The sequence below is a fragment of the Vipera ursinii genome (assembly GCF_947247035.1).
Source record: "Vipera ursinii genome assembly, chromosome: 1".
In the NCBI taxonomy this organism is placed as follows: domain Eukaryota; kingdom Metazoa; phylum Chordata; class Lepidosauria; order Squamata; family Viperidae; genus Vipera; species Vipera ursinii.
The window spans coordinates 143808393-143833206 of record NC_139512.1 but is presented as its reverse complement, the minus strand read 5'-3'; the positions used below and the strand labels follow the sequence as shown (position 1 = coordinate 143833206).

General features: G+C 34.2%; 1 protein-coding gene across 2 annotated transcripts in view; it reads right to left on the bottom strand.

The window, feature by feature from the left end:
* Window positions 1-24814, bottom strand: part of EPC2 (enhancer of polycomb homolog 2) — a 51181-nt gene that overhangs the window by 15993 nt on the left and 10374 nt on the right. For both annotated transcript variants that reach the window (XM_083350449.1, XM_083350450.1), the window contains exons 2-8: window positions 11021-11180; window positions 8139-8284; window positions 5093-5299; window positions 3595-3743; window positions 2744-2876; window positions 1058-1249; window positions 497-586 (exon numbers count right to left, since the gene is read on the bottom strand). In XM_083350449.1, the coding sequence (XP_083206575.1) occupies window positions 497-586; window positions 1058-1249; window positions 2744-2876; window positions 3595-3743; window positions 5093-5299; window positions 8139-8284; window positions 11021-11180 (1077 nt within the window). The remainder of the gene's footprint in view (window positions 1-496; window positions 587-1057; window positions 1250-2743; window positions 2877-3594; window positions 3744-5092; window positions 5300-8138; window positions 8285-11020; window positions 11181-24814) is intronic.

The window sequence follows — 24814 nt, the reverse complement described above, 5'->3', positions numbered from 1 at the left end:
ATCCAAGAATAGACACAGTATTCTTATAGGGAAAGAATGACTAACTGCACTGATCCATTAACATTAGGAAAACTATTTGTTTCATTTTATTAAACAAATTTATATAGCCGCCCACCTCACACACACACATTGATACTATACAGCCCAAGATATAATTCAATTAGTCCTGTAATTCAATTAAGTCTATATCAATAATTAAAAGCAACCAGCAATTTTGTCCTCTAGTATACTGTATTTTAAAATACTTCAACAACATCTTCAGGTTCACAACTTGTCAAATTCAATAGCCTTCACTAACAAAACTGCAGCTAACATGATCTGAAGCAAGTTCATTCATAAATAAAAATATTTTTAAAATACCTGGAGTAAAAAGGAAGTAGAGAAAAAAGGATAATTTTAACAAAGAAAAGATCAAAAATACGTTTCTCTTTCGGCCAAAAATCAATAGTTTGTGCTACAAAATTATCATTTTTTTAAAAAAAGTAAAAATCCTTACAGCATAATATTGGCATCCTGCTCTTCTTCTGAATGCACAGGCTCCATCAGGATCATTTTCTTCTTCTGGCTCAGATACTGGTGAGGATACCTAGAAGTCGAAGAAAACTAATTTAAAAACGAGATTAGTTTATCATTCCTGGTGAATATTTCCTTCCTTGGCTATGCAATTCAATATTTTAAAACCCAGGAAATAGAAACTTAAAAGTGAAAATAACAGCTTCTGAAAAGGCTTCTTGATAATAGTTTGTATTACATTCAGAGAGATCAAACGCCCAAAGAGCCCAGTGAATTTTCAAAAACTCAGCTAGGTAGGTTTTACTTATTTTCACAAACCTAACCTTTCTTTGGATTCAAAATTAATGTTAACACAATGTATGGTATTTTATCCAAATGTACCTTTAGTCACAAATCCTTTTTTTTTTAATTTTAGAAAGAAAACTTTTCAAATTCACACTGCTTTCCCCTCAACCCACCCATGTTTCTATCCAAATATAAATCAGGATTCTTCCACTTACATATACAAAAAGATCTGCTTTATAATGTGTCTGACATGTATTACCTGGGGGAATTCATCTTCATCTGAACTGTGGAAGTCATATTGTTTGATATCACTTTTACTGATCACAGGCAAGGGCTCAGTAGTAGACTGCGGAGGATTTATTACACTCTCAAGTTTAGGCTTCTTTGGATATTTCTTCTTTTGACGGACAACATCAGACACTTCCTCTTTTAGAGATGAATGGTGAGCATGCTGTTTGTATACAGTAAATTTTGGACAAAACCCCCCACATTGTTAATCATTACATGATTTTCATGAGATAACAAACAATTATTTCTCCAATTGCTCCCCCCAATTATATTTACAAACTCCGAATAAGTAGTACTTAGAGCACATATTATCCAAAGATTTAGACATATTATTTATTGCATTTATCTTGTGTATCATTTTAAACTATCATTTTAACTAACATTTTAAACATTTAGTATTTCTAAAGAATTTGTGTCTAGTATATATTGTTTATCTCCAGTGAAAAACATCATTTCAAAAGGATCTTTCTCCTGTCTTCAAATGTAATTTAAAAACAGCTAAAGCAACATTACTTTTTTAAGATTTAGATGAGCTTAGCATGGAAAATAAAAATAGCCCAAATAAAGAGTGATAAATGCCTACAATCTAATAACCACTAGATGTCATCAAAGTTAAAAAATAAAGACCAACATTTAAACAAATCTAATATTTTAAAAAATATTTGGAAATTTTCAAAAACAATGTAATGATATTTCCTACAAATAATGGAAACCTAAATCCTGGTAAGCATGGCAATTAATCTTTGAAATAAGTACAATTCCACCATTACATGGATATGACAGAAGATTTTGTTAAAAATGTTAAATAGATCATCAAATAATTAACATATATTTAAAAAAAAAATTGTAGTCATAAAATTGTCACAAATATATTTTAATATTTTTTAAAGAATCCTAATGATGCATTGATCAGGATAAAACTAAATCAAAATACTAGTGTGGAAAATGTAAGAGGCAATATTATTCTGTCAGAGATATGTTTAATGTAGGGTGGGCAATCCAAAGCCTCCAAACACCCAAAAAAATATTTTGTGGCATTTAGATACTGTGCTGTTAACAAAAATATGAAATCTTTATTGAAACTTAATACATATACCCTGACACACCACAAACATACACCATCCTCTGGAAATTATCTGTTCTACCATCCCAATATCTTTGCTTACAAAAAAACTTTCCCTCTCTTTCACTAACAATTGTATAAGTAGATGCAATTAAGAAAGACTAGCATAAAGTTGTGAAAATGCTGTATAATGGGTTATATATGCAAGCTTAAATATACTAACTGATATTTTTACAAAGGTATTAGTGAGATTGGCACAAACAGTAGAAGCTGCACTAGCATTAACAATACTGAATCTGAAGTTGTTAACGCTCTAAATTCAAAAACTGCCAGTTTCCCAGATCAATTAAAGTTGATTTTCAAACAGCTAGTATCATATAATTGATTGCATTTATCTACGGTCTAACGTACAATATGCTCAATTTAAATTTATTTTTATTTTGCTTCGATTTCATCAATGGAAATAAACATAACAGGATAGGAGAAAAGAACCATTAACTGTATGTTTGAAAAGCCTCTCAAACTTCCCACATTAACTAGCTAAACATCCCTCTAATTAAGCAATAAATATAACCACTAAAGTCATTTACCTACCTTAACTTTACATTCTTGAACTTTGTGATGATTTCCATTATGAAGTGCTGCAGGAGTGGTGTTCATCTCTTTCTCAGTTGAATTAAGCTTAACTTCATTAAGTATTTCTCCTCCATAATCACCCAAATGATATCTTTTAAAAGAGTGAGAGAGCTTATAGATCGTAGAGATAGCACAATAAATGAATCTTTTTTAAAAAGTTTTTATTTTGTAGAAATCCTACAATATGTTCTGATCATCTTTTAAAAAACAGAAGAGCAGATGAGAAATATTACTTTGCTTAAGATCATTTTACGGCTGATGAAAGATGGTATAATGTTTTACACAAGCTGCTATATTTGTTAATTAAGGCAACTGCATTTAACAGGTTAAATACACTACAGATAATCTTCAATTTATGATAATAACTGAACCCAGAATTATAGTTGTCAATTGAGGTATAAGAGATTTTCCTGAATTTGAAATTATGACCATTTTTATTATCTTTGTTAAGCAAATACAGCAGTCATTACATGAATCATTTTCCCCAATGGGTGGGGGGTTTGCCAGAAACCAGAAGTAAACACCAAAAATAACAAAAAGACACAGCAAATCAGTCACATGACTGCAGAATTCTGCAACTGGCCATAAAGGCAAGCCAGTAACCAAGACCTCAAAATGTAATCATGTGACCGCAGGGTGTGGGTGTCTACCATAACTCTGAAAACAAATCATTAGTAGCTCTCTGGTGATCTTTTGTAATTTTGAACAATCATTAAGCAACCGGTCTTAAGTTGAGGGCCACCCATATACTATTTGGAATGCGAGATGATCTTTCTTGATAAGAATGATCAACTTGGAAAAAGTTTTACCTTTTCTCTACAACTTCTAATGTCAAATGTAGTAACTCTCGTTTTGTTTTCTCTCGTCTCTTAATCATCTCTAAAATTGTTATGGCTCTACTGAACTCTCGTCTTAGTTTCAGCATCTTCTCATAAGAGGCTTCATCATTTTTTCGATTCTGTTAGAAAGAAGTATCTGAATGAAAAATATATCTTGAACATGTAGTCAGACCAAGTTTAAACTTAACTTTATATAGCTTTTAATAATACTGAATAATATTTGGAGGGGTTAAGCCAGACTATTTGAAGCCGAACTGTCATTCTTCACTGCAGCTTCTGGAACAATTAAGGGATAAAAAACCATGCAGAATTGGAAATGCCAGTCTGAGAAGAGAGGGAGGAATCACCAGAATCATCTTGCCTAAGAGAGAAATATTCTTTTTGCGGAACACACTTTTAAATCCAATCTTTAATGAACAAATATGTAAAAATACTAATCTGGTGAATTTAAATACTAAATTATATCTGTTTATATTATGTCTGTTTGTATTAATATATCTTTTTTCATACGCTCTAGCGATTTCTGTGTCATGTATATACTCTACTTGCCATTTTATTTGAGAAAGGAAGCTATTTTAAAAAATTCTGCTTTAAAATTAAATATCCGAAGCACCCTATGAATTCATATAACGAGTCATGCATACCCAAATTCAAATATCTCCAAAATCATGAAAATACAATAAATACAGAGGTATCTTAGTACTATAATGTAGTATCTCATGAGTTTCCACAATCTTTGGGCAATTAAAGAAATTGACCTAGGTATGCCAACACCCACAGCTATCACAATAAAGCCCTCTTGTGTCACTTTCTCACAAATTCCATTCAGCAAAAGCGTATGTTAAACAGCCTACTAAGGTTTGCTATCCATGTTCTTAAAATTCATATGTGTATGTGCTTGTTGAATGTATATGCATACAATAATTTAACACACGCCTTAATGAATTAATTTGCCTTTCAAAGAAAAGGTAAAATAGTGGTTTGGATATAAAGTTGTCTGCGATCCATAAAATAAATGTTTTATGTACAGTCTGATCCACCAGGAAAATATGAGGGTAAATGTCTCACAATTAGATAAAGGGACACTCAATTCTCATAGCAGCTCCTTATAAAAACCCACATATTAAGAGCACTAAATTATTTTCTAGGGAATATTGTGTTATTTATTCACTTTTATACAGATTGTACATCTTTTAATAAGATATAATTTTTCAAAATGGATAGTAATTTAGTGTGTAAGCAATATGTAAAAAGCACACACAAAGCAACTATAACAACATGCAACTTTTCTGGGGATGGGGGGAAATGCCCGCTAAATTCAGTAACCGGTTACAGCACCTTTAGCAGCAATAAACTGCAGCCAAACGGTTGCTGAAGTTTGTAGTCAGTTTTTCACATTGCTATGTAGACATTTGGGGCCATTCTTCAATAGCGACACACCGAAAAACTACTGAATTGAGAAAATTACCTTTCTTGTCTGCATTTTCTCAGTTCTCCTCCGAAAAGCCACATAGGGATCATTGTTGGTAGAACCATCTCTTTTCTCTTGTTTTATTTGGGGGATGAGGGATGGCCCTCGGCAGTTCTTACGTTTCCTTACCCAGTAGTCATAGACAGCCTTAATAAGATAATCATCCTCATTTAGCAGCAATTTAGCTTCCTGAAGTGTTACAAGCTGAAAAAGATACAAAAACATATTTCTATAACAATCACATTAGAGATTTTAGTAGCTGTTCTTCACAATAATTCAAGATGTGAATTTTGTATGAAGAAAAGTAGAAACAATACTGTATGTATATAAACACAGTTAACATAATACATTTCTCCAAAATTTCTTCATGTACTTACAATTATTTTTTCCATCATATTCTCTGGACGCATCCAGAGAAATGTATTATGTTAACTGTGCTTATGTATGTATAGCATATCATACATTCCCTAGATGCATCCTCCACAGCTCTTGCATGGCATTTAAAAAAAAGCACAAGGAAATTGGTCATACTTCTAGTAGCAAATACTACTGTAATCATTGGTATGACACAACTGAATACAATACAATTACCCTTATCAACAAGGGTATAAATTATCAAGAACTAAAACCTAACTTGTCTACAATTTTAAATGTGCACCAAATAACTGTAATTGTATCCATCAGCTTCTCAAGTATTTAAATTAAGGTGTTAAATTTTCCCTATGTCAAAGAAAGTTTTTCAAGAGTTATTGCATATTTTTTTTATTTTATTCTTTTTAGGAGCTTAGCAAGTACTTTTGAATATTATATTATAAAAATGGTGCATGTATGAATGCCTTACAATTTACAGCAAATATGCTTCCAGCCTTCTAATCAGTATGAGATCTGTCCTGAATTCTATACACATAAACCCTTCAATGAATATTACTTCACTTTCAACACAGAACAGCCTGTAATGTTCAGATTATTTTAAAATCTATTTTTTAACTAAATCATTTTTTCTTTTTGTTGAAGGAAAAACGAACTGGAAATGTCAATCCTTCATTACATATAGGCGTGTTATTGCAATTTAAGGCTATAATATTTAGACTGATAAAACTTTTATACTTATATGTAAAATGATTATAAAGACAATCACGATGTTCATAGACTGTGTTCAAACTGAGATACAGGAAAAAAAACACTGAAAGAATGAAGTATTTATGCTGTTGTGGAAATAAAAATAAGTCTGCAGGAGAAATGGTCTCTAGGAAGCTTTTCCGCTACGGCAAAAATGGAAGAAACCCCCAAAGTACCCTGATCAAACTACAATTAGTCCTTTCTAAGTCCCATTACAATGCATGAGATTTTAGTTAGTTGCAACCTATTTATATCACTGATTTAAATGGGACTTTAATGTAATTAACGTTAGATTGGAATTTACTCAGAAAACCTTTCAAGCAAATTACCTAGCAAATCTTAGTCTTTCTTTCTAAAGACTTATCTATTCCCAAAATCAGATTTCTGAGCCGATATGAATTATAACTCACATTCATCCTCCCTCAAAAGTTTCTAAAGGTAACTTGTTATCTATTTCAAGGAGAATATTTCTTAGATAAAGTAAAATAATTTGATCTGCTTATTTTTGTTACCTTTTTAAAATTAAGCACCCAGTTCAGGGTGGTCCTGAATTCTGAAATTCTGAATTCTTACATGCAAAAATAAATTGTATGAATTGGTTCTTAACTTCCAAATGGCAGATTCAATGATTTTAGGTATCTTGTGCCACAAGGTCTATTAAAAGTTCAAGGCCCATCCCTGAAAAATTATGATTCTTTTTTTGTACCGATATGCATTTGAGATCTATTGACTATCATAACCACAAACAATTGTTCTTTCAAATATACATTTTGTTTAATGAAAAACTCACTTCACAGCAGAAAGACCAGACTTCTCACTTTATAACAGCTATATACATTTTACTGTATCCTGCATGAAAATATTACACAAAACCTAACTCGATTCCTTTCTCTTTCTGGTATTTTTAAAAGCAAATATATATTCCAAATATTTTGAATTTTTTTTTATTATGAACCAGTAGACTTTCTATTGAATTAAAGTAAATAACTTTCAATCCGAAGAGTGGAGACCTATAGCTATCTATATTGTAAAAGGCAGCGGCAATGTTAATACAAATAAGCCAATCAGTTCAGCATACTTCTTTCCCTTTCACGCTACCTGGTCTCATTTTCTACACAAATTACAACGTAAGGATCCCAGCTTTTCTGATTTTGAAATTTTGAAATTTTGAACTTGGCAATATCAAGCTGAGGATTAATGTATCTAAAGGTTTCACGTTTTAAAGTAGAGTAACAGCTAAAAAATGTTTAGCTTCATAAAAGGGATCATTTTTCTACATCAACATTTAAAATAATTAAAAAGACACTGAATTCTGGAATAATTTAAGTAATTCAAGACAAATTTGAATACAGAAGTTGGGGGTTAAGTAATATATGTATGTTTCATCCTGGAGAAATGGACATGTATTAATCAAAGAAGGAAATAACGGGTAAAATAATGTTTCCCCAATACTTCAAATATGACATTTATGGACATCATTGCTTTCTCATTGCATTCATCACAGCTGCAACTGGAGCACAGCCATAGTAGGCTAAATCACTACCTGCCTAAAATCATCTTGTCTCCTTGTCTGAAACAGCTACTATGTGGTATAGGAAATAGCTCTCAAAGTGAAACAATTTCCACACACAAGTCAAGGCCTCTAAATATTATGGTAGAGATATACACAAAGTGTTAAAAAAAGAGCAGCAAACAAAGGAAAACTCCCCAGACAAATGGATGTATACAAGTACTCCTTGAATAATTTATGCCATAATATTTCTTCTTAATTTCTTTATATAATAATGATATATGTTTAGCATTTCTAGTAAAAAGAAATTATTCATGCATTATAAATAAAGGCACCCGCAAAACTTATAAAAATTCAATCTTATCTGCAACTGCTATAATGAAGAGTTGGGTGGGGGTGTTGAATTCATGATACCTGATTAGAACTAGCTTTTTCAAGCCTGTCTATCATAATTTCAAATTGCAGTGGTTTGATTTCCATCTTCCGATTAAGCCTATTTAATAATGTTTCATCTTCTGAGTCCATATCATAATCAGGTTGTTCATTGTCCAGATTAAAGGCTGAAACACAGAGAAAAAAATATTTTAATTTAAAATGGCATGCTTTAATGGATATAAGTATGCTAATAAATTATATGTAGCGGGGGGGGGGAAATTGGCCATTTAGTTCAAGTATTGGAGTCAAAAGACATATTTTCATTACTGGTCAAGCCATTCCCTCCACCACTGAGGAGGAGTTAAGAAAGATTATGTGTGTCAGAGCCCCAGAGCACCTGACTTGCAGAAAAATAGGTATTAAGCAACATAGCATTTTTACTAAAAAAAAAAAAAAGAATCATTAGGATTAATGCAAAGAAAAAAAGGTACAGTTTGCAAAACATTTACAACATACCAAGTTGTGAGACACTGGATCTTAATACCCTAAGTCAGCAGACTGTTGTAAACACATTTTCAAAACCACACAATAAATTACAGCAGAGATTAGAGAAAATCATAATTTTAATTCAACCATGACCCTTATAATGATGACTTTACTTATCATTTCTTTACTGGTATTTATGAAAGACTGATTTTAAAAATGTGTATTTATTTCTGATTGTATATACTATTAAATTAAATGGCGTCCATATTACGGTTAAATATCCTGCCTTCATTTTTATAAAATTTTTGAATATAAAACAATGAAATCAATGCAACTAAAATAAAAAACAAAAATACATTTCATTAAATTAACAAAGGCTTTGGGAAACAGATACGTGTCAGCTTCTTTTCTAAAGTTTATGATATTTGAAAGCAAATACTTCTTGTGAAGTGTATGCCATAGGCTAGGCAACACCAGAGAAGGGCCTCTCTGACCTAGCGAGCATCTTGACAGCAGAGAAATCTGACAAGTTTATTAGGCTATGATTTAAACTTTAGAGCAAGAGATAATATCCTTCCAATTCCTGGGGGGGTACTCACCTCATCCAGTGTTGAGACCTTGAGTTTACAGATTTTTTCCTATTATTATTATTATTATTATTATTATTATTATTATTATTATTATTATTATTATTATTATTATTATGGTTTTAAAAGTAAGTCTATTCTAAGGCTTAAAATATTAAAATAATTCTTACTGAACAGTGCCGAATCATTAATTCTCTATGAACACTTTCATAACAATGCTTTTTCTTATTTACAAACAAAATATTTCAACTTATTTCATGTTCTTTTTTTGCAGTAAGAATTTCATGACCCAACTTTTGCAATGGAAGGGGGAATGAAGTCAAACAAGGCATCAAGGAAAAAAACCCCAGACAGTCTTATTTGCTTCCCCAAATTTCTATTTTATTTTTTTATTTTTGCCCATACACCTTTATATTTCTTCTCAGAATTACAAAAAATGGGCTTTCCGGTGGTCATGTGACCTACCCTTTGTGAATGCTACGTGAATGACACAACAAAGATATTTCAATTTTACGAAGATATGCTATATCTTATTTCATTATAATAAACTATAGGTTTTTGCAGACAGGTTTATATTACACTATCCCTTCACATCATATATAATCCTTTCACTTGTCTATAAATTCAATGTTTTGCAATAAACAACTAGTCAAACCAAACTTGAAGTTAGAAAAACAAAAGAAAATAACATAAAGCTTAGCCATTAGACAAGCATTGTTAAGAGACAAATATCCAGAAAGATGTGCATTTCAAACATTAACTTATGTTCACTGGAGTAATTATGTAGAAAAACAGACCTGCTTTCTATCCATTTCCACTCTAAAAATAAATATATAATGGATGATTTTTGCATTAAAAATGTTAAAAGAAGTTTTTGAGTGAAAAATAAACATAAAAATACCACAACTGTCTTCCATAATCAGCAAAATATTCAGCTACATTGGTATCAAAAATGACAATTTATGAATTTCCTTGGAAAGCCATAATAAAGTTTTGATGAAAACTATTCATATATCTGCCAATGAGAGAAAGCCTCTGAATAAGTAAGTTACACTTTAATCACCACACATCTATCATGATAAAATCTATTCTTATCAAATTTTCTAAACACAAGCAGAGTTCCAAATAAGGAAGAATGCAAATTATGTTCTTGAAATAATCAGTTTAAATCTCAGTATTTGCTTCCCTCCATTTAAGAATTAAGGTTTAGCTTTGGGCCTTCCATCTTTCCCTAATGGATAGTTAACATCAGCAAAAGTGATAAAAGATAAGCGGACAAGAAATACATTGTTTTTACACATCATTAATATGCACACATAATTCACACACCTGTTCATGAACCTTGGTATTTTGAATTCTTTTAAAACAAAACGTAACAGGACAGGATAATATAAAAATGATAGCAGAGCAGAAATGTCAATATTAAAACTAATTTTAAAGATATAAAAGACCTGAAAGATCTTCAGAAGTATTAAAAGGAGAACAGGCTAGAAGTCAGGTAAATTTTCTTAAAGAATTCCTACTTGCCTCGTAACAAACAGGAAACCTGCAGAAAGACCTTAAATTTAAGCAGGTTATTTTGCACTTCTTTTGGGATCAGGGCAGTTATCAGTAAGACAAACCAATTTTCTGAATATCAGAACATAAAATTTAGAAATTTGATGTATAAGTACTTTAGTCCACAAAAATAAGAAAACAGATTGTTCCTTTACAATGTGAATTTAATAATAACTTCCTTCTCTTCCAAGACAAACACCCAAATCTCTCTGAAAATACCTTCCTTCCCATTCTGTGGTTTTGACAGGCAATTAAAAAAAATAAACAAACAGTAGTTAATGCTGAACTTACGTTGAATATGAATGAACTGCTTTGGCTGTTTAAATTCTCCTTTGTACAAACGACTGTAATAGTTGACATTACTTTCTGCTTCAGGAACTGGAATAACCATATTCTCTTTCTTTTCTCTGAAGACTTGCTGTGCTGAGATTGCTCTTTGCAAATGGTGTTCCTAAAAAAAAAAGCATACTATTTTTTATAAAAGCAATATCCTGTTCTACCAAATAGAAAAAAAGTCTAAATTTGGTGAATGCTTCCTTTTAGGACAGTAAAATACAATGCTTGTCCTTAAATTTGGGACAATTTTGGAGAAATAAAAATCTTCATTAGGTATTTTCACATGAGGATGTAAGTTACATTTGGTGGAAGGGTCTTGGGTGAATCCAGATAATATACAGCAAAGGCTTGAGCCAAGTTCTTGATTGTCCCACTAATTCAAAATATCTTCAAGATAAAAAGTCTGGGAAAATTATTTACCCACCTTTCTAAAAACACAAATAACATAAGTATGTGTGGACAGGCATTCTAAAAAGCAGTTTTAAGACCAACAGGCCACTGTAAAGTTTTCCCCAAGAACAGATGTTGTGAGAAGAACAAAAAACAAAGATGTGTGAAGAATGGGGAAAGCAGAGCAAAGGCTCATGTTCGTTTTCTGCAATGTAACAGAGAAATAACAAAACAGACTTAATGTCTATGGATGTTCTCAGTCATCCAGGTATGGTTATCCCAAAGGTGCTTTTTTCAGGAGGCAACTGGACTTTCTTGTGTTTCTTTTGAAGATGTTTTGCTTCTCATCGAAGAAGCTTCTTCAGCTCTGACTAGATGGTGGAGAGTGGAAGAATTTATGTCTGCTCACTCTCCACCGTCTAGTCAGAGCTGAAGAAGCTTCTTGGAGGAGAAGCAAAACGTCTTCAAAAGAAACATAAGAAAGTCCAGCTGCCTCCTGAAAGAAGCATCTTTGGGAAACGAGACTTAAACAGAAACTCTTGCAGAACTTAAAGCTCAAACAGCACATCTAGTAATCAATATATTGAAAAGTTTAAATATTTTAAGATATTAATAAGGACCAGGTCTAAATCTCTCTCCTTATAACATAGAAACTAAGTTATTCCCTCTCAAAGTAAAAAAAAATAATTCCAAGATTTGTTTTTAAAGCAAACCCCTTTCCCCCACTTCATCAGACATGAACTCTAATACCACAAATATAAATTATCTATCTGTGCAAAAAAGAGATTTTTCAGTTTCTCAAAAGATCTTACATAATTTATTTTGAATCCTTTGTACACTCTTTACATTCCAATTTAAACTGCTTCTCACAATATTTCTATATAAACTTTTTAATACACATGAAGACAAGAGAGGATTCCCTAAAGTATACACAAGAAAGATAAGCATATGTGCTATACAGGTAGTCCTCGATTTACACCCATTAGTTAAGTGAAAACGTTCAAAGTTACAACAGCACTGAAAAAATTGACTTATAACCATTTTTCACACTTACTACCATTGCAGCATCCCCAGTCAGCTGTTCAAAATTTAGATACTTGGTAACTGGTTGATATTTATGATGATTACAGTGTACCAGGTTCATGCAATTATCTTTTGCAACCTTCTGACAAGCAAATGGGGAACACAAATTCATTTAATAACCATCTTACTAACTTACTTAACAACTGCAGTGATTCACTTAACAACTGTGGCAAGAAAGGTAGTTGGGGCAAACCTCAACTGTTTTATTTAGCAACAGAAATGTAGGACTCAACTGTGGTTTACGTCAAGGACTACCAAGTATATACCGTATTTTTCGGACCATAAGACACACTTTTTCCCCAAAAAAAGTGGGGGGGGGGGAAACGAGGGTGCGTCTTATGGTCCGAAGGTGATCCGTATGGCCAGCCCCAACCTCTGCAAGTGGAAAGCAAGGGAGCTTGCCAGGAGCACGAATCGGCACGTGCTGAGAAACGCCGATCTCACGCTCCTGCAATCTGCCTCACTCGGTTTCAGCTTCCCTTGCTACAAGAGAAAGCAGGCTGAAACGGAGTGAGGGAGATTGCCAGGAATGCGAATCGGCTGATCTCGCACTGCTGCAATCTGCCTCGTTTCAGCCTGCTTTCTCTTGTAGCAAGGGAAGCTGAAACCGAGCGAGGGAGTTTGCAGGAGCGCGAGATCGGCCGATTCGCATTTCTGGCAATCTCCCTCACTCTGTTTCAGCTTGCTTTCTGTAAGAGAAAGCCGGGCTGCAGGGCTGCCTCCGCGGGTACTGCTCTAATGCAGAGAGGGAAGGAAGGAAGGAAGGAAGGAAGGAAGGAAGGAAGGAAGGAAGGAAGGGACAATGGGTGCGTCTTATGCTCAGGTGCGTCTAAAAACTGGGTGCGTCTTATGGTCAGGTGCGTCTTATGGTCCGAAAAATATGGTAATCTATATTTAGTAGGATATTTATTTATTTATTTATTTATTTCGATTTATATACCACCCTTTTCCCGAGGGACTCAGGGCGGTTTACAGGGCAAATTAAAACAGTACAATATATACAGGTTAAAATATGTATCTATGAGATTGTTGAAAGTAAAACCCTCAAACAAATTAGCATTTTTAAAGTAACGTAGACATTATAAACTTTTATTACACAATGAAACAGGGATTAAATTCATGATTTGCAAAAGATACTGTAATTCTGCTGCAAATTACCATTGCTAACTATGAACCAACTCACAGAAAACTATCTCCTATAATCAATTTCTGAGCTATTTCGAAGAATATAATTCAAGGAATTTCATCAATACAATTTTCAACTCTACCCAATAGTGCAACAGTTTCATAATAAAGCAGACTCCACTAAATTCTTTCTCTATCAAATTGTAAACAATTAAGCAGTAAGACAGAATGTATGTAGAAGTTAAATTTAGTGATATTAATTTTATTTATTTGAAACATAAGCTCCAATTAAAAGGGAATTTTTCTCAGAACAACCCAAGATATTCCAGATTTTAGTCTGGCTGAATCACAAGTCACATTTACCTGAACCTCTGGGCTATCATGTGGCACAATTTTGTACATACTTCTAAAATATAAGTATTAGCAATAATTTTAAATGATTGTCTAATTATTTCCTTATGCTTTTTACCTTTCATATTTAAAAAAAAACATTCAAAATATGTCATCATGTTCATCTTAAAGTACAAACCTACAATTCTATTCACAAACTACACTTAATAAGACTTGAGGCTTGAAATCCAAGTATCCAGCTTGTTCAATAATCAATTATAATTATACTTTATTTTTCTTAAAAAGAAAACCAGTTTTATTACCAGTTATGATCAATGATCAAGTTTGTCTTGAATTATACTCTTTCTAATCTTCTGAACAACTTAAATATTAATGAGGCTGACTGGACCTTATTCATGAATAATCTTCCAAACATTTCTTTTCTAATTCAATTCAAAATGCTCGCATTAATCAATGAGGTCCAGCACAGTAACTTTTGTTACAATTGCTTTAAAACTCTATATTTGTTTTAATTTTCTCTTTGGAAGGTCACCTTGTAACTGAAAAGAATCAAATAATAAAATAAGTCCATAAATAATGCAGACCCACAGCCCAGTTCATTATAACGGCCAACCATAATATGTTATAGTTTAGCATATAACAAGCCTATTCTTGCTAATGAGCCAATAGTTCATATTCATCTAATGAAATTAGAACTGAGCTTTCTCCAGGCCTCATCCAATCATGTAAGCATTATACACAGCTTTGACTGAAAATGTATTTACAAAAATAGCTCTGAATCTAAATGGAGCTGAGCATTCTTAGAAAGTGGAAACAATTGGTGAAAGCAATTTCATATCAAAGCATTCCTAGCTTCTCAAAAGAAAAAGACAATTAAAATTGGAATTTCATGGTAGGCTAGATGGGGAAATAGATTGCCGGCATTTTACCCTCATTATGAGAATATCATGCTTCAAGTAAATGACAACATTAAGCAAGTTTCTGGTGTGACTTTTTGTGTGCATTTTACATGGAGGAAGTGAATGTGTTACTTGTTTTCCACAATATCCATGTTTTGTTTGTGTCCTGTGTGTCCATGTTTATGTGTGTTTCTATAAGCATTATTTTAGTGAAATATATTTTTTTTGTTCTGCTTTGGGATATTGAACATGCCCTACCCTTGTTTTAGTCAATATAGTATCTTGATTATATTTTTTCTCTATGCACCGTAAACATTTGCATTTATAACCTGAATATCTACCATAGTAGTCATTTACAAAAGCCAACTACACATTAAAAGAATTGTAAAGATGCAGCTCTGGAACAACATAAACCCAGAAAACTGATTAATGGCATCTATATGTATCTCTACAATATGGGTCTTTCCTAACTATACCAATATGAAACTGGAAAGCCTATTCAACGGCAATCTGATCGGCCGCACACAACATCAAAGTTCAACATATACGAGACAAATATGTCCTTCCTTACTAACAGCAAAATACAAAGACAGAAACAAAGCAAAGAACTATCAAGGGACATGCATAGCTAATTTAAAAATAATGATTTTATGAAGACTAAAATAAAGTGAATGCTAAAATAAGGCCTAGAATGAGGCTTGGCCCTCCTTTTGTTCATGAAATGAGTTCAGTGAGACGCCTATGATACAGCCAAAGCTATTTGCTGAATAGAGTGAAAAATATGGCTGCCAATCTGTATTCTCCCATTGCTTTCTCAAGAGAGAATCTATTAAAGTTGGCGCAGTGGTCCAGTTTCAAAGGGGAAAAAAGTGATTTGGAATGCTGTGGATGTAGTTAAGGACATCTCCTTAAACATGTCTTTTCCTGGGATCCATTGTGTGAAGTCAGCTTCTTAAGGAGTTGCCAAGAGGTACAATAATGATCACCCACATGTGTTCCTAATTAAGTTTTCACCTTCAAATCTAAATTGTCACACAATTCCAGAACCTGTAACAAATGTAATATCAACTCAGATTTCCTTATTTCTAACAAAGCATGACTAAGTAGAACATTGGGTAAAAAGCTACCGTAGTTTCCGGCGTATAAGACTACTTTTTAACCCATGAAAATCTTCTCAAAAGTCAGGGGTCGTCTTATATGCCGGGTGCTGAAAATTTAGGGACAGGGCTGGCTGGAAAACCTGGAGTGGATCTCCCATTTAGTCTGCGCAGGGAAGGCGGGACCAATTGGAGAAGAAGCTGCAGTCTGTGATTTTTTACAGGCTGGGGTCTGGGCGTCTTTTCTTCTAAAGTTGAAGAGCAGCTGTAGTATATCCCAACTTGAAAGGCAGGTGGGGAAGGCAGCAGCCAGAGCAGCGGCTTAGCTCTAAGGACACATTTGACTCAGGAACTGGGCGGGCTGGCTGGAAAACCTGGAGCGGATCTCCCATTTGGTCTTTTTTTAAAAAATCCCATTTATATCCTGCCCTTCTCCCAAGACTCAGGGTGGCTTACAATTTAAAGCACAGATCAATGTGCTTAGCAATAGCCTTCATTCTGTGTATATGCCTGTTTATTAGGGCTTTCACCCCCCCCCCCAAGCAGCATTATTACAAAGTCAGCTTATTGCCCCCAACAATCTGGGTCCTCATTTTACCTACCTTGGAAGGATGGAAAGCTGAGTCAACCTTGAGCCTGGTGGGATGTGAACCTGCACTAATTGCAGGCAGCTTGTGCTACTTAAGGTTCTGCGCAGGGAAAGCTTTAGAGTGAATTAGGAAAAGTGAAAAAGTGAATTAGGAAAATAGGGAATGGTTGCTGGAATCAGGGGCTGCCACAAAGAAGAGGGAGTCAAGCTATTCTCCAAAGCACCTGAAAGCAGGACAAGAAGTAATGGATGGAAACTAATCAAGGAGAGAAGCAACCTAGAACTAAGGAGAACCTTCCTGACAGTTAGAACAATTAACCAGTGGAACAACCTGCCTCCAGAAGTGGTGAATGCTCCAACACTGGAAGTTTTTAAGAAGACACTGGACAGCCATTTGTCTGTAATGGTATAGGGTTTCCTGCCTTAGCAGGGGGTTGGACTAGATGACCTCCAAGGTCCCCTCCAACTACTACTACTACTACTACTACTACTTATTATTATTATTATTATTATTATTATTATTATTATTATTATTATTTAATCCACTTGCACTGTTTTATGTTTACGTTTGATGACAAACAGCCTTATGTTTATAAGTGAGTTTTCCTACTAAGCACCTGCATGTCATAAGCATTTGAATTAAAATTACCATATTAAAATCAAATCTGATGTTTTTTAATTTTTATTTGGTGTGCGTTGGAAGAGGGGTAGTCTTATACGGCAAGTATAGCCCAAACCCTATAATTTAACAGGAAATGTAGGAGGTCGTCTTATATGCCGTCTTATACGCCGGAAAATACGGTATTGTATTTTTAAACATACAATTAATGAACAAACTTTGCTCTACTGCAGGGGTGTCAAACTGCCAGCCCACAGGCCGGACGCATCTTCCGGAAGCCGCACCCATCCCATTGCCGGCAATGGCAAAACAGTCCCGATACGTCTCGCGTATTCTATGCTTTATTTCAAGGTTTTTATTGTTCTTTCTTGACAGCTGCTAAGATTGCAGTTTAAATAGATCCAAAATTGTAGAACAGACTAAAAAGTGCTTAATTCTGAAAGATTTTTGGTAACACAGACCAAATCTCAATATAATTATAAGTATTAGTTAAGCAACTACCATACAGATTGAAACATATTATTAATCACATAATATACTATTTAATTTGCTCAATCTCAAGAAAAATAAAAACTATTTCTAGCAAACCAAATAATCCGCCAATATAAGGCATTATTATAAATTCCAAGCACTAGCATTTTACAAGGAAAGTACGTATAACATTCCTGGTAGAAAATTTTAGACTGAGAGGACAGTATGTTCACAATCCTAAACAGTTGTTTATCCAGTGTTCAATGTATTAAACATGATAGCAACATCATTGCTTTACCAAAATAAATGCACTTTAGGTATGACAATACTCCTTCAAATACAGGAAATTAACTTGGTCAACTTGATTCATCCTCCAATATCAATGCATATGCTAAAACAGAATAAAAGTATTTGGCTAGAGTCATTTATCCAACACACTAATCCAGCTACATTTCTAATATGGGAACTGAGTTTTATGCTTCCTTCACTGCCCTACTTCATCTTTTTTTTCAATAAATCTTCATTTTTGCTTTTCAAGCTGGCTTGCTTTCCTTTTACATCATTAAGGAAATATGTATCCTTATGCACCTAAATATCTAAAACCTTATTTTCTGAGCTATAAAGAGAAGGAATATGAGGTAGAGTAATCATACCCCAGAGATTTCTTGGTATGCAATTAACTATGCATGCACATGCACAGCCACTTGACTCCAGCTTCTTTGCATGAAAAACACTCCGGAGTAGCTTCCTAAGAAGATGTGCAACCCCTGCAAATAACGCAACTGCTTTAAAAATTCAAAATCAGAGTGCTTAATATGTGAACCAGCACACAGAGAAACATTCCTTCTGCATGTTTTCCACAGCCCTACCAACCTTATATACATACATACAACATACATAAGCCTCTCTCAAACCCATTAAATGCATGCACCTACCATTTCATCAAGCAGAGGTAACAAAAAATAAATAAAATGGAATGAAGTGAAAGAAATGGACAATAGGCTGCACAGAAAGAGAAAGCTGCTAACAACACAGGATAGAGATGAGGTGAGGAAAAAAAGGGAACCAGATATGAATGGAGAAAAGCTCTTTATAAAAATAATAAAAAGAATGAAATTAAGCAAGCAATCCTTCCCAAACCATGACTAACATTTTAAAAACCTCTCTGCTTTTTAGCAGCAATGCCTGCATCTCATCTTTTCAACTGTTTCTTTTGTTCTTCCCAGAAATGTAAGATGATCCCTTCCTTCCAATTAGCAGGCAACTAAAAAAAAACACAAGTTTACACCTGTTAAGTATCACTTAGTAAGTTCCACTGAGTTCTGTGTCTTATTGCCCGGTATTTATAAATTACTGCTATACAGAGGATGGAGCCGTTTAAACCAGCTTGTGTGAATTGGTGTAGAACTCCGAAAGATATTCTAGAAATCCTTTCTCTCTTGTTTGCAGATAACAAGAGTTCTTAATAAGGAACTGCAAGTAGAAGGAAATGTGTGCATGCCTAATTTTGTATTAAAAACCTATTAAGTACAGAGTAACTCCTAGGGAAATAAGCTTATGAATTCTAGACTCTCATGAAGAGAAAACTTTCTATTGTAAAAAGTCAGCTTCTACATAGGAAAAGAAGGGTTAACTAGAGAATAATAGAAATAGTTTTTTGTACTTGTTTCCCTTTTTTTAATCTAAAAAAAGGCAAACAAAAATAATTGATGGAAAGATATATCGATAAATGAAGAAAGAACTTACAAGGAATTGAGCAGCTAATGTTCATTATGTCCAAAATAACCAAAAAAGTTATTTTTAACACAAGGAAAAAGAATTTAGAGAACTTTTTTCAGTCTCTTGAGTTGAGTGCTATTTTGTTAAATATGCTATAAAAAGAGAGGGGAGAAGAAATACTACAAGATATAGGTTTGATTTCTAACTGTCCCTTTATTTTGCTCCAATTGATATTTAATATTTATAAACATTTAAATTTTTTCATGTCTAATTTCACATCTGTCAATTCTTTTTCTCCTAAATGCTTAAATCTGTCTTGCTGCATGCTATATAATATATATATACGGAAGCCATTCTCGCTTAAATTTGATCAAGCTTGCTATGAATATACGCGGATAATTTTATCATTACTACATTTTCTCCAAATTTAAATTCCTAGTCTGATATTATCAGTAACATTTCTAGTGTTGTTAGGTTTATCCTTGCGGCCATGAACATACATTTCAATAAATTGGGGGTTGCGGGGTTGGGGAGGTTGTTGATAAATCTTGGAATTAGGATAGCATGGAATTAGACCTAGATAAAACAAGAGGTTTCATTTCCAATTCTAATATCTGTCTAGTGCTTCTTTCCAGTACTTTTTTTTGACATGTCAATCACCTATGGTAAAATCTTCTTTCTCTGTCATGACATTTCCAGCATCTATTATTACGTGATTTATTTGGCAATTATTGAAGGTTATTATACAGGTTTTCTCTTGAACTTTATAGATTTGTTGCAGTTTTTCTCACTGTTTATTGTGACTGTTTCTTTGAGCTTTTGTATCCATTTTCTCATACAATTTTTTATTTGTTCTGTCTCCATAAGACAGATATGTCAAACTCGTGACATCACGTGACGTCGCACAACGTACCGGGACGGTTTTGCCATTGCCGGCAATGGGCGCGGCTTCCGCATGACGCATCCAGCCCACGGTCCGGCAGTTTGACACCCCTGCTATTTATTTTATTTATTTTAATTCCATTTATGCTATAAGACATCTAGGTAAGCACAAACCCCAATAGGCGGTCTTGATTCTGTATGAGCATTTCAATTCATTTTTCTATAAGTCCTTCCTCTTTTTTGAGCCCAGTTTTTATTCTTCCAACAACGTCTAGGTATATTTTGGCCTCTGCCAGGTAATTCTTGCTGTGTCTTTATTTATGGGATCTGAGGAGACCATGTCTGCATTTGCAAAATTATCTCTAGAATAAAAAACATTTAAATGAGAGGGTAGCAGTGAAATGTTTGAACTTATTTTTCTCACAAGTTTCCATAATTATATTGAACTCTGTCTCATGTCCTTTTAAATTTTTGTTCCCCTTTGTGTCCCTTTACTATAAACATCTATCCTTTACGGCCATTTTATTCCTGCTATCTAATCTTCACTTTTCAATAATATCTCATAGTGTAGTTCAGTTCTTCGATGCAAAACAAGTATATTAAAATCCACTAATATACAAAGTCCAACACCAAAATACAGTAAAAGTACTGTTTTTATAGTTCACTATAGCAACCAAAGGTAGCATTTATGCTTCAGGAAAATGACGAATTCTGTGAAATGAAACACAGAAATAAAATGAAAAAAGTGTGTTAACTTGTAAATTCTAAGCCTGTGCAAAAACAGTGAAAAAGGTAATTAGAAAGCAAAATACTTTGAATGAACAACTATATTCGTTTTTTCAGTCAATGAAGAAAGTTTGACAGTTTCCCCAGGTCAACTCCACCTGCACGAGTATGCACACCTGTTTTACTTGGTCAGCAAATCTGACAAAAGTGTTGTCTGTGCTTGCACATAAATGCAGGTAAATCCAGGAACCCTGAAGCAACTGCACTGAACCTTCTGACAAAGGGATGCTTTGCTTGCCTCAACAGTTTAAGGAAGAGTGCTTTACTTGCACCAACATGCTTCTTGAAGCATTCCATATAATCTTTATAAGGCATAGTAAATCCCACATAAAAAACAGGTGTAGAATGATGCCAACAATCTTTGACCCTAGTTTTGTAGTGTCTCTAATAAAAATTAAGTTTTATAGCAAGCCATTAAATATGGGGATATTAAAAGTGGTTATGGTTAGCAGGAAATATCTTAGTCTTTCTTCGTCTCCAAAGAATCTGCTGTTGCACAGGTGTTAAAGGGGAAAATCACCAAAAGTGTAGACAATTACTATGATTTATACCATTTCTTACCTCAGACACAACCACTATTCAAGGGATCCTCTCAACTCTCAGGAGAAGGCTTTCTAACTACTACACCACTGGACTTGCAGCCAACCAGAGCTTCAGATACTATTCAAGGCACACTTTTTTATGTATACTGTGATTTTTGTCACTTAAAGGTAAAGGTAAAGGTTCCCCCGCACATGCGTGCTAGTCGTTTCCGACTCTTAGGGGCCGATGCTCATCTCCGTTTCAAAGCCGAAGAGCCAGCGCTTGTCGGAGGACGTCTCTGTGGTCATGTGGCCGGCATGACTAGACGCCAAAGGCGCACGGAACGCTGTTACCTTCCCACCGTAGTGGTCCCTATTTTTCTACTTGCATTTTTACGTGCTTTCAAACTGCTAGGTTGGCAGAAGCTGGGACGAGTAACAGGCGCTCACTCTGTTACGCGGCACTCGGGATTCGACCCACCAAACTGTCGACCTTCTGATCGACAAGCTCAGCGTCCTAACCCACTGAGCCACCGCGTCCCTCTTTGTCACTTAGATAAAATATGGTAAGGAAAATAAAGGAAACAACTGTGACTAAACAATAACAGTTTTCACTTTAAGTTGCTAAGTCACTATGACATTTCTGGAAGGTCAAGTAGCAAGTACACATGGTTGTTTTTTTTAAAAAAAAAACCATCAGGTATATTATAGCAATGAGAATTTGCTACACGAGGTAATTATGCTTTACCACCAGCAGATAAAGGAATAAATAAAAAAGAATATAGGAAGAATGACTGGAATATACATACAAAAGGGAATTTGTAGTGCAACAGATTTCATTATTTATTCTCTTCTGCTTCCCTTCTGGGGACGCCCATGCCAACTACAAGATCTAAATTTGGGGCTCCTTTTTGAAGTATTAAAGGGCAAAACAGATGACTTACACCCCCAACACTGAACATTCTGCTTATGTCCATTCAGTGACACATGACATTACTGTCATTGCAACTCTTATAGGACATTTCTATTTTTTTAAAAAAAAGTACAGCTGCTACTACAAAGAAGTTGCTCACTTCATTCTTACAGGAATGGTGTTTTCCATACATTACCCATAGCTTCTATGTCTATATTTCATTCTCTCTTCCTAAGCTTTATTTTTCATAGAGAACATTAATTTAAAATTTCAAATACCTGTATATGGCATAAATATAGCAATATGCATATATCTACAATCTAAATGATACATTTTTGTTAAAAGCTCCCTGTAAATAGCAATGCTGATTTAGGACTCAACATTCATATATAAAAGAATATAGTTCATATTTTACTGTTCTATTTTCTTTTCACTTTGTTTAAACTTCCTTTTTATTTCATTTTTTATGGGTGTGAGACACCTAGTCACCTGGCAAGATAGATGGCAAATAAATAATAATATTCCTCAAAATGCTACTAGAATTTTGCCACAATTTTAAATCACATTTCAAAACTGATATAAAGGAGTTTGGTGAAGAAAAATCATATTTGCTTATGTAAGTTACTATAGCACAGGGGTGTCAAACTCAATTTCATTGAGGGCTGCATCAGCATTGTGGTTGCCCTCAGGGGGCCGGGTGGGTGTGGCCTGGGTGGGCGTGGCTAACGTGCGTATGGCCTACTGGGTGGGCATGGCCAGCTCTACATCATTCGCATCAAGGGTGCCTATGGGGGCCTGGGCAGGAGTGGGACAGATCTGAGGGTCTCTGGCAGGAGGAGGGTCTCTGGGCCAGGGCCAAGGCAGTGGGAGCCATTCCCTCACTTTTTCCAGGATGGCTTTGCGGGCTGCATGAAACCACTTCACGGGCCGGATCTGGCCCCCGGGCCTTGTGTTTGACATGTCTGCTATAGCAGATGTCTTTAAAGTATTAGAATAAGCTCATCTAATGTTAGCAAGAAAATCCTATAAAATATATTTGTGTGACTATTTTTTTTCATTTTGAGGGGGCAGTTTGTGGATACAATTGCCAAAGAAAAGTATATAATGTGCTGTACACAGCATTTCATTTTCGTTTTTAAAAGGGTGGATGAGTAATGTATATGTCAAAACATGCTGATATACTCGTTAGGAAAAGGAGGTAGGGACAATGGGGGATGGTACCATGTATCTACAAAATGAACATGTTATGACATAATGTGTATTTTACACACACACACACACACACACACACACAAACTCATGTAGGAATCATACAGCAATCTTCCAGAGGAATCTAATTTTTACAATGAAAAATAAACCGTGCTGGAAGAGCCCTTGAAGACCTTCTAGTCCAACTTTCCTTCGCAGCGTAAATCACATTAGCTCTATTCAATGATATATTTGCTACCAAAGTATTTTAACCCAATAAGCACTTTTTTCACTAGAAAAAGGGAGATAATTTTCATATATTTCTCTCATTTTTACATTGCCCGAATCTACTTTAAACCAATCAGAAGGCATACTATAGGACAAATTAATAATATTTGTCAATTCTTGTTCCACTGATGGAAGTTTCCCATTACCAGACAGCTTCATAAGATACAGCTGTTCTCTCACACCCTTCATCTCCAAGGTTTGATTTTCTATCCTCAAGGATATTATCAATTTAGATGTTCCCAAATATTGCCACTGGCTTTGTAACAATTTCATATTTCATGCTGTGCAAAGGCTTTATTTTCTTAATTCCTTGGGAAATAGGAAACTGAGACCCAACCAAGTCAACACAAACTGAGTTTGTCACAGAAGAGTTAACATACTAATATTATACATCAAGCGTTTGGTTGTAAACAAAGGATTATTAGTAATATGTAAAAATAGGGACTGTGACTATGAATACGCATCTACAGTATATTTACAATTTTAAATAGAGCCTGGATAGGAACTGAAATATATAGGGAACATTTCATCCAGATACATTTTTGCAACACATGAGCAAGACCTCTCCTTGCAAATTTCTTAACTTCAGCAATTTATTCCTCAGCATGTTTTCAGGGGGTGTACTTTCATTTGTATCTACTTTTAAAACACTTGGTTTGTTAAAACTTTCTTCCTCTCAAATACTTTTTACCTGAGTTAAAGACAAAAAAATACTTCTAAAATTAAAATGACAGACTTCTGGAGTTGCTTCATTTCTACATGCCATATTTGATGGTACTACAATCAATGTATTCAAAAAGTATGATGACATTTAACAATTTACAGCAG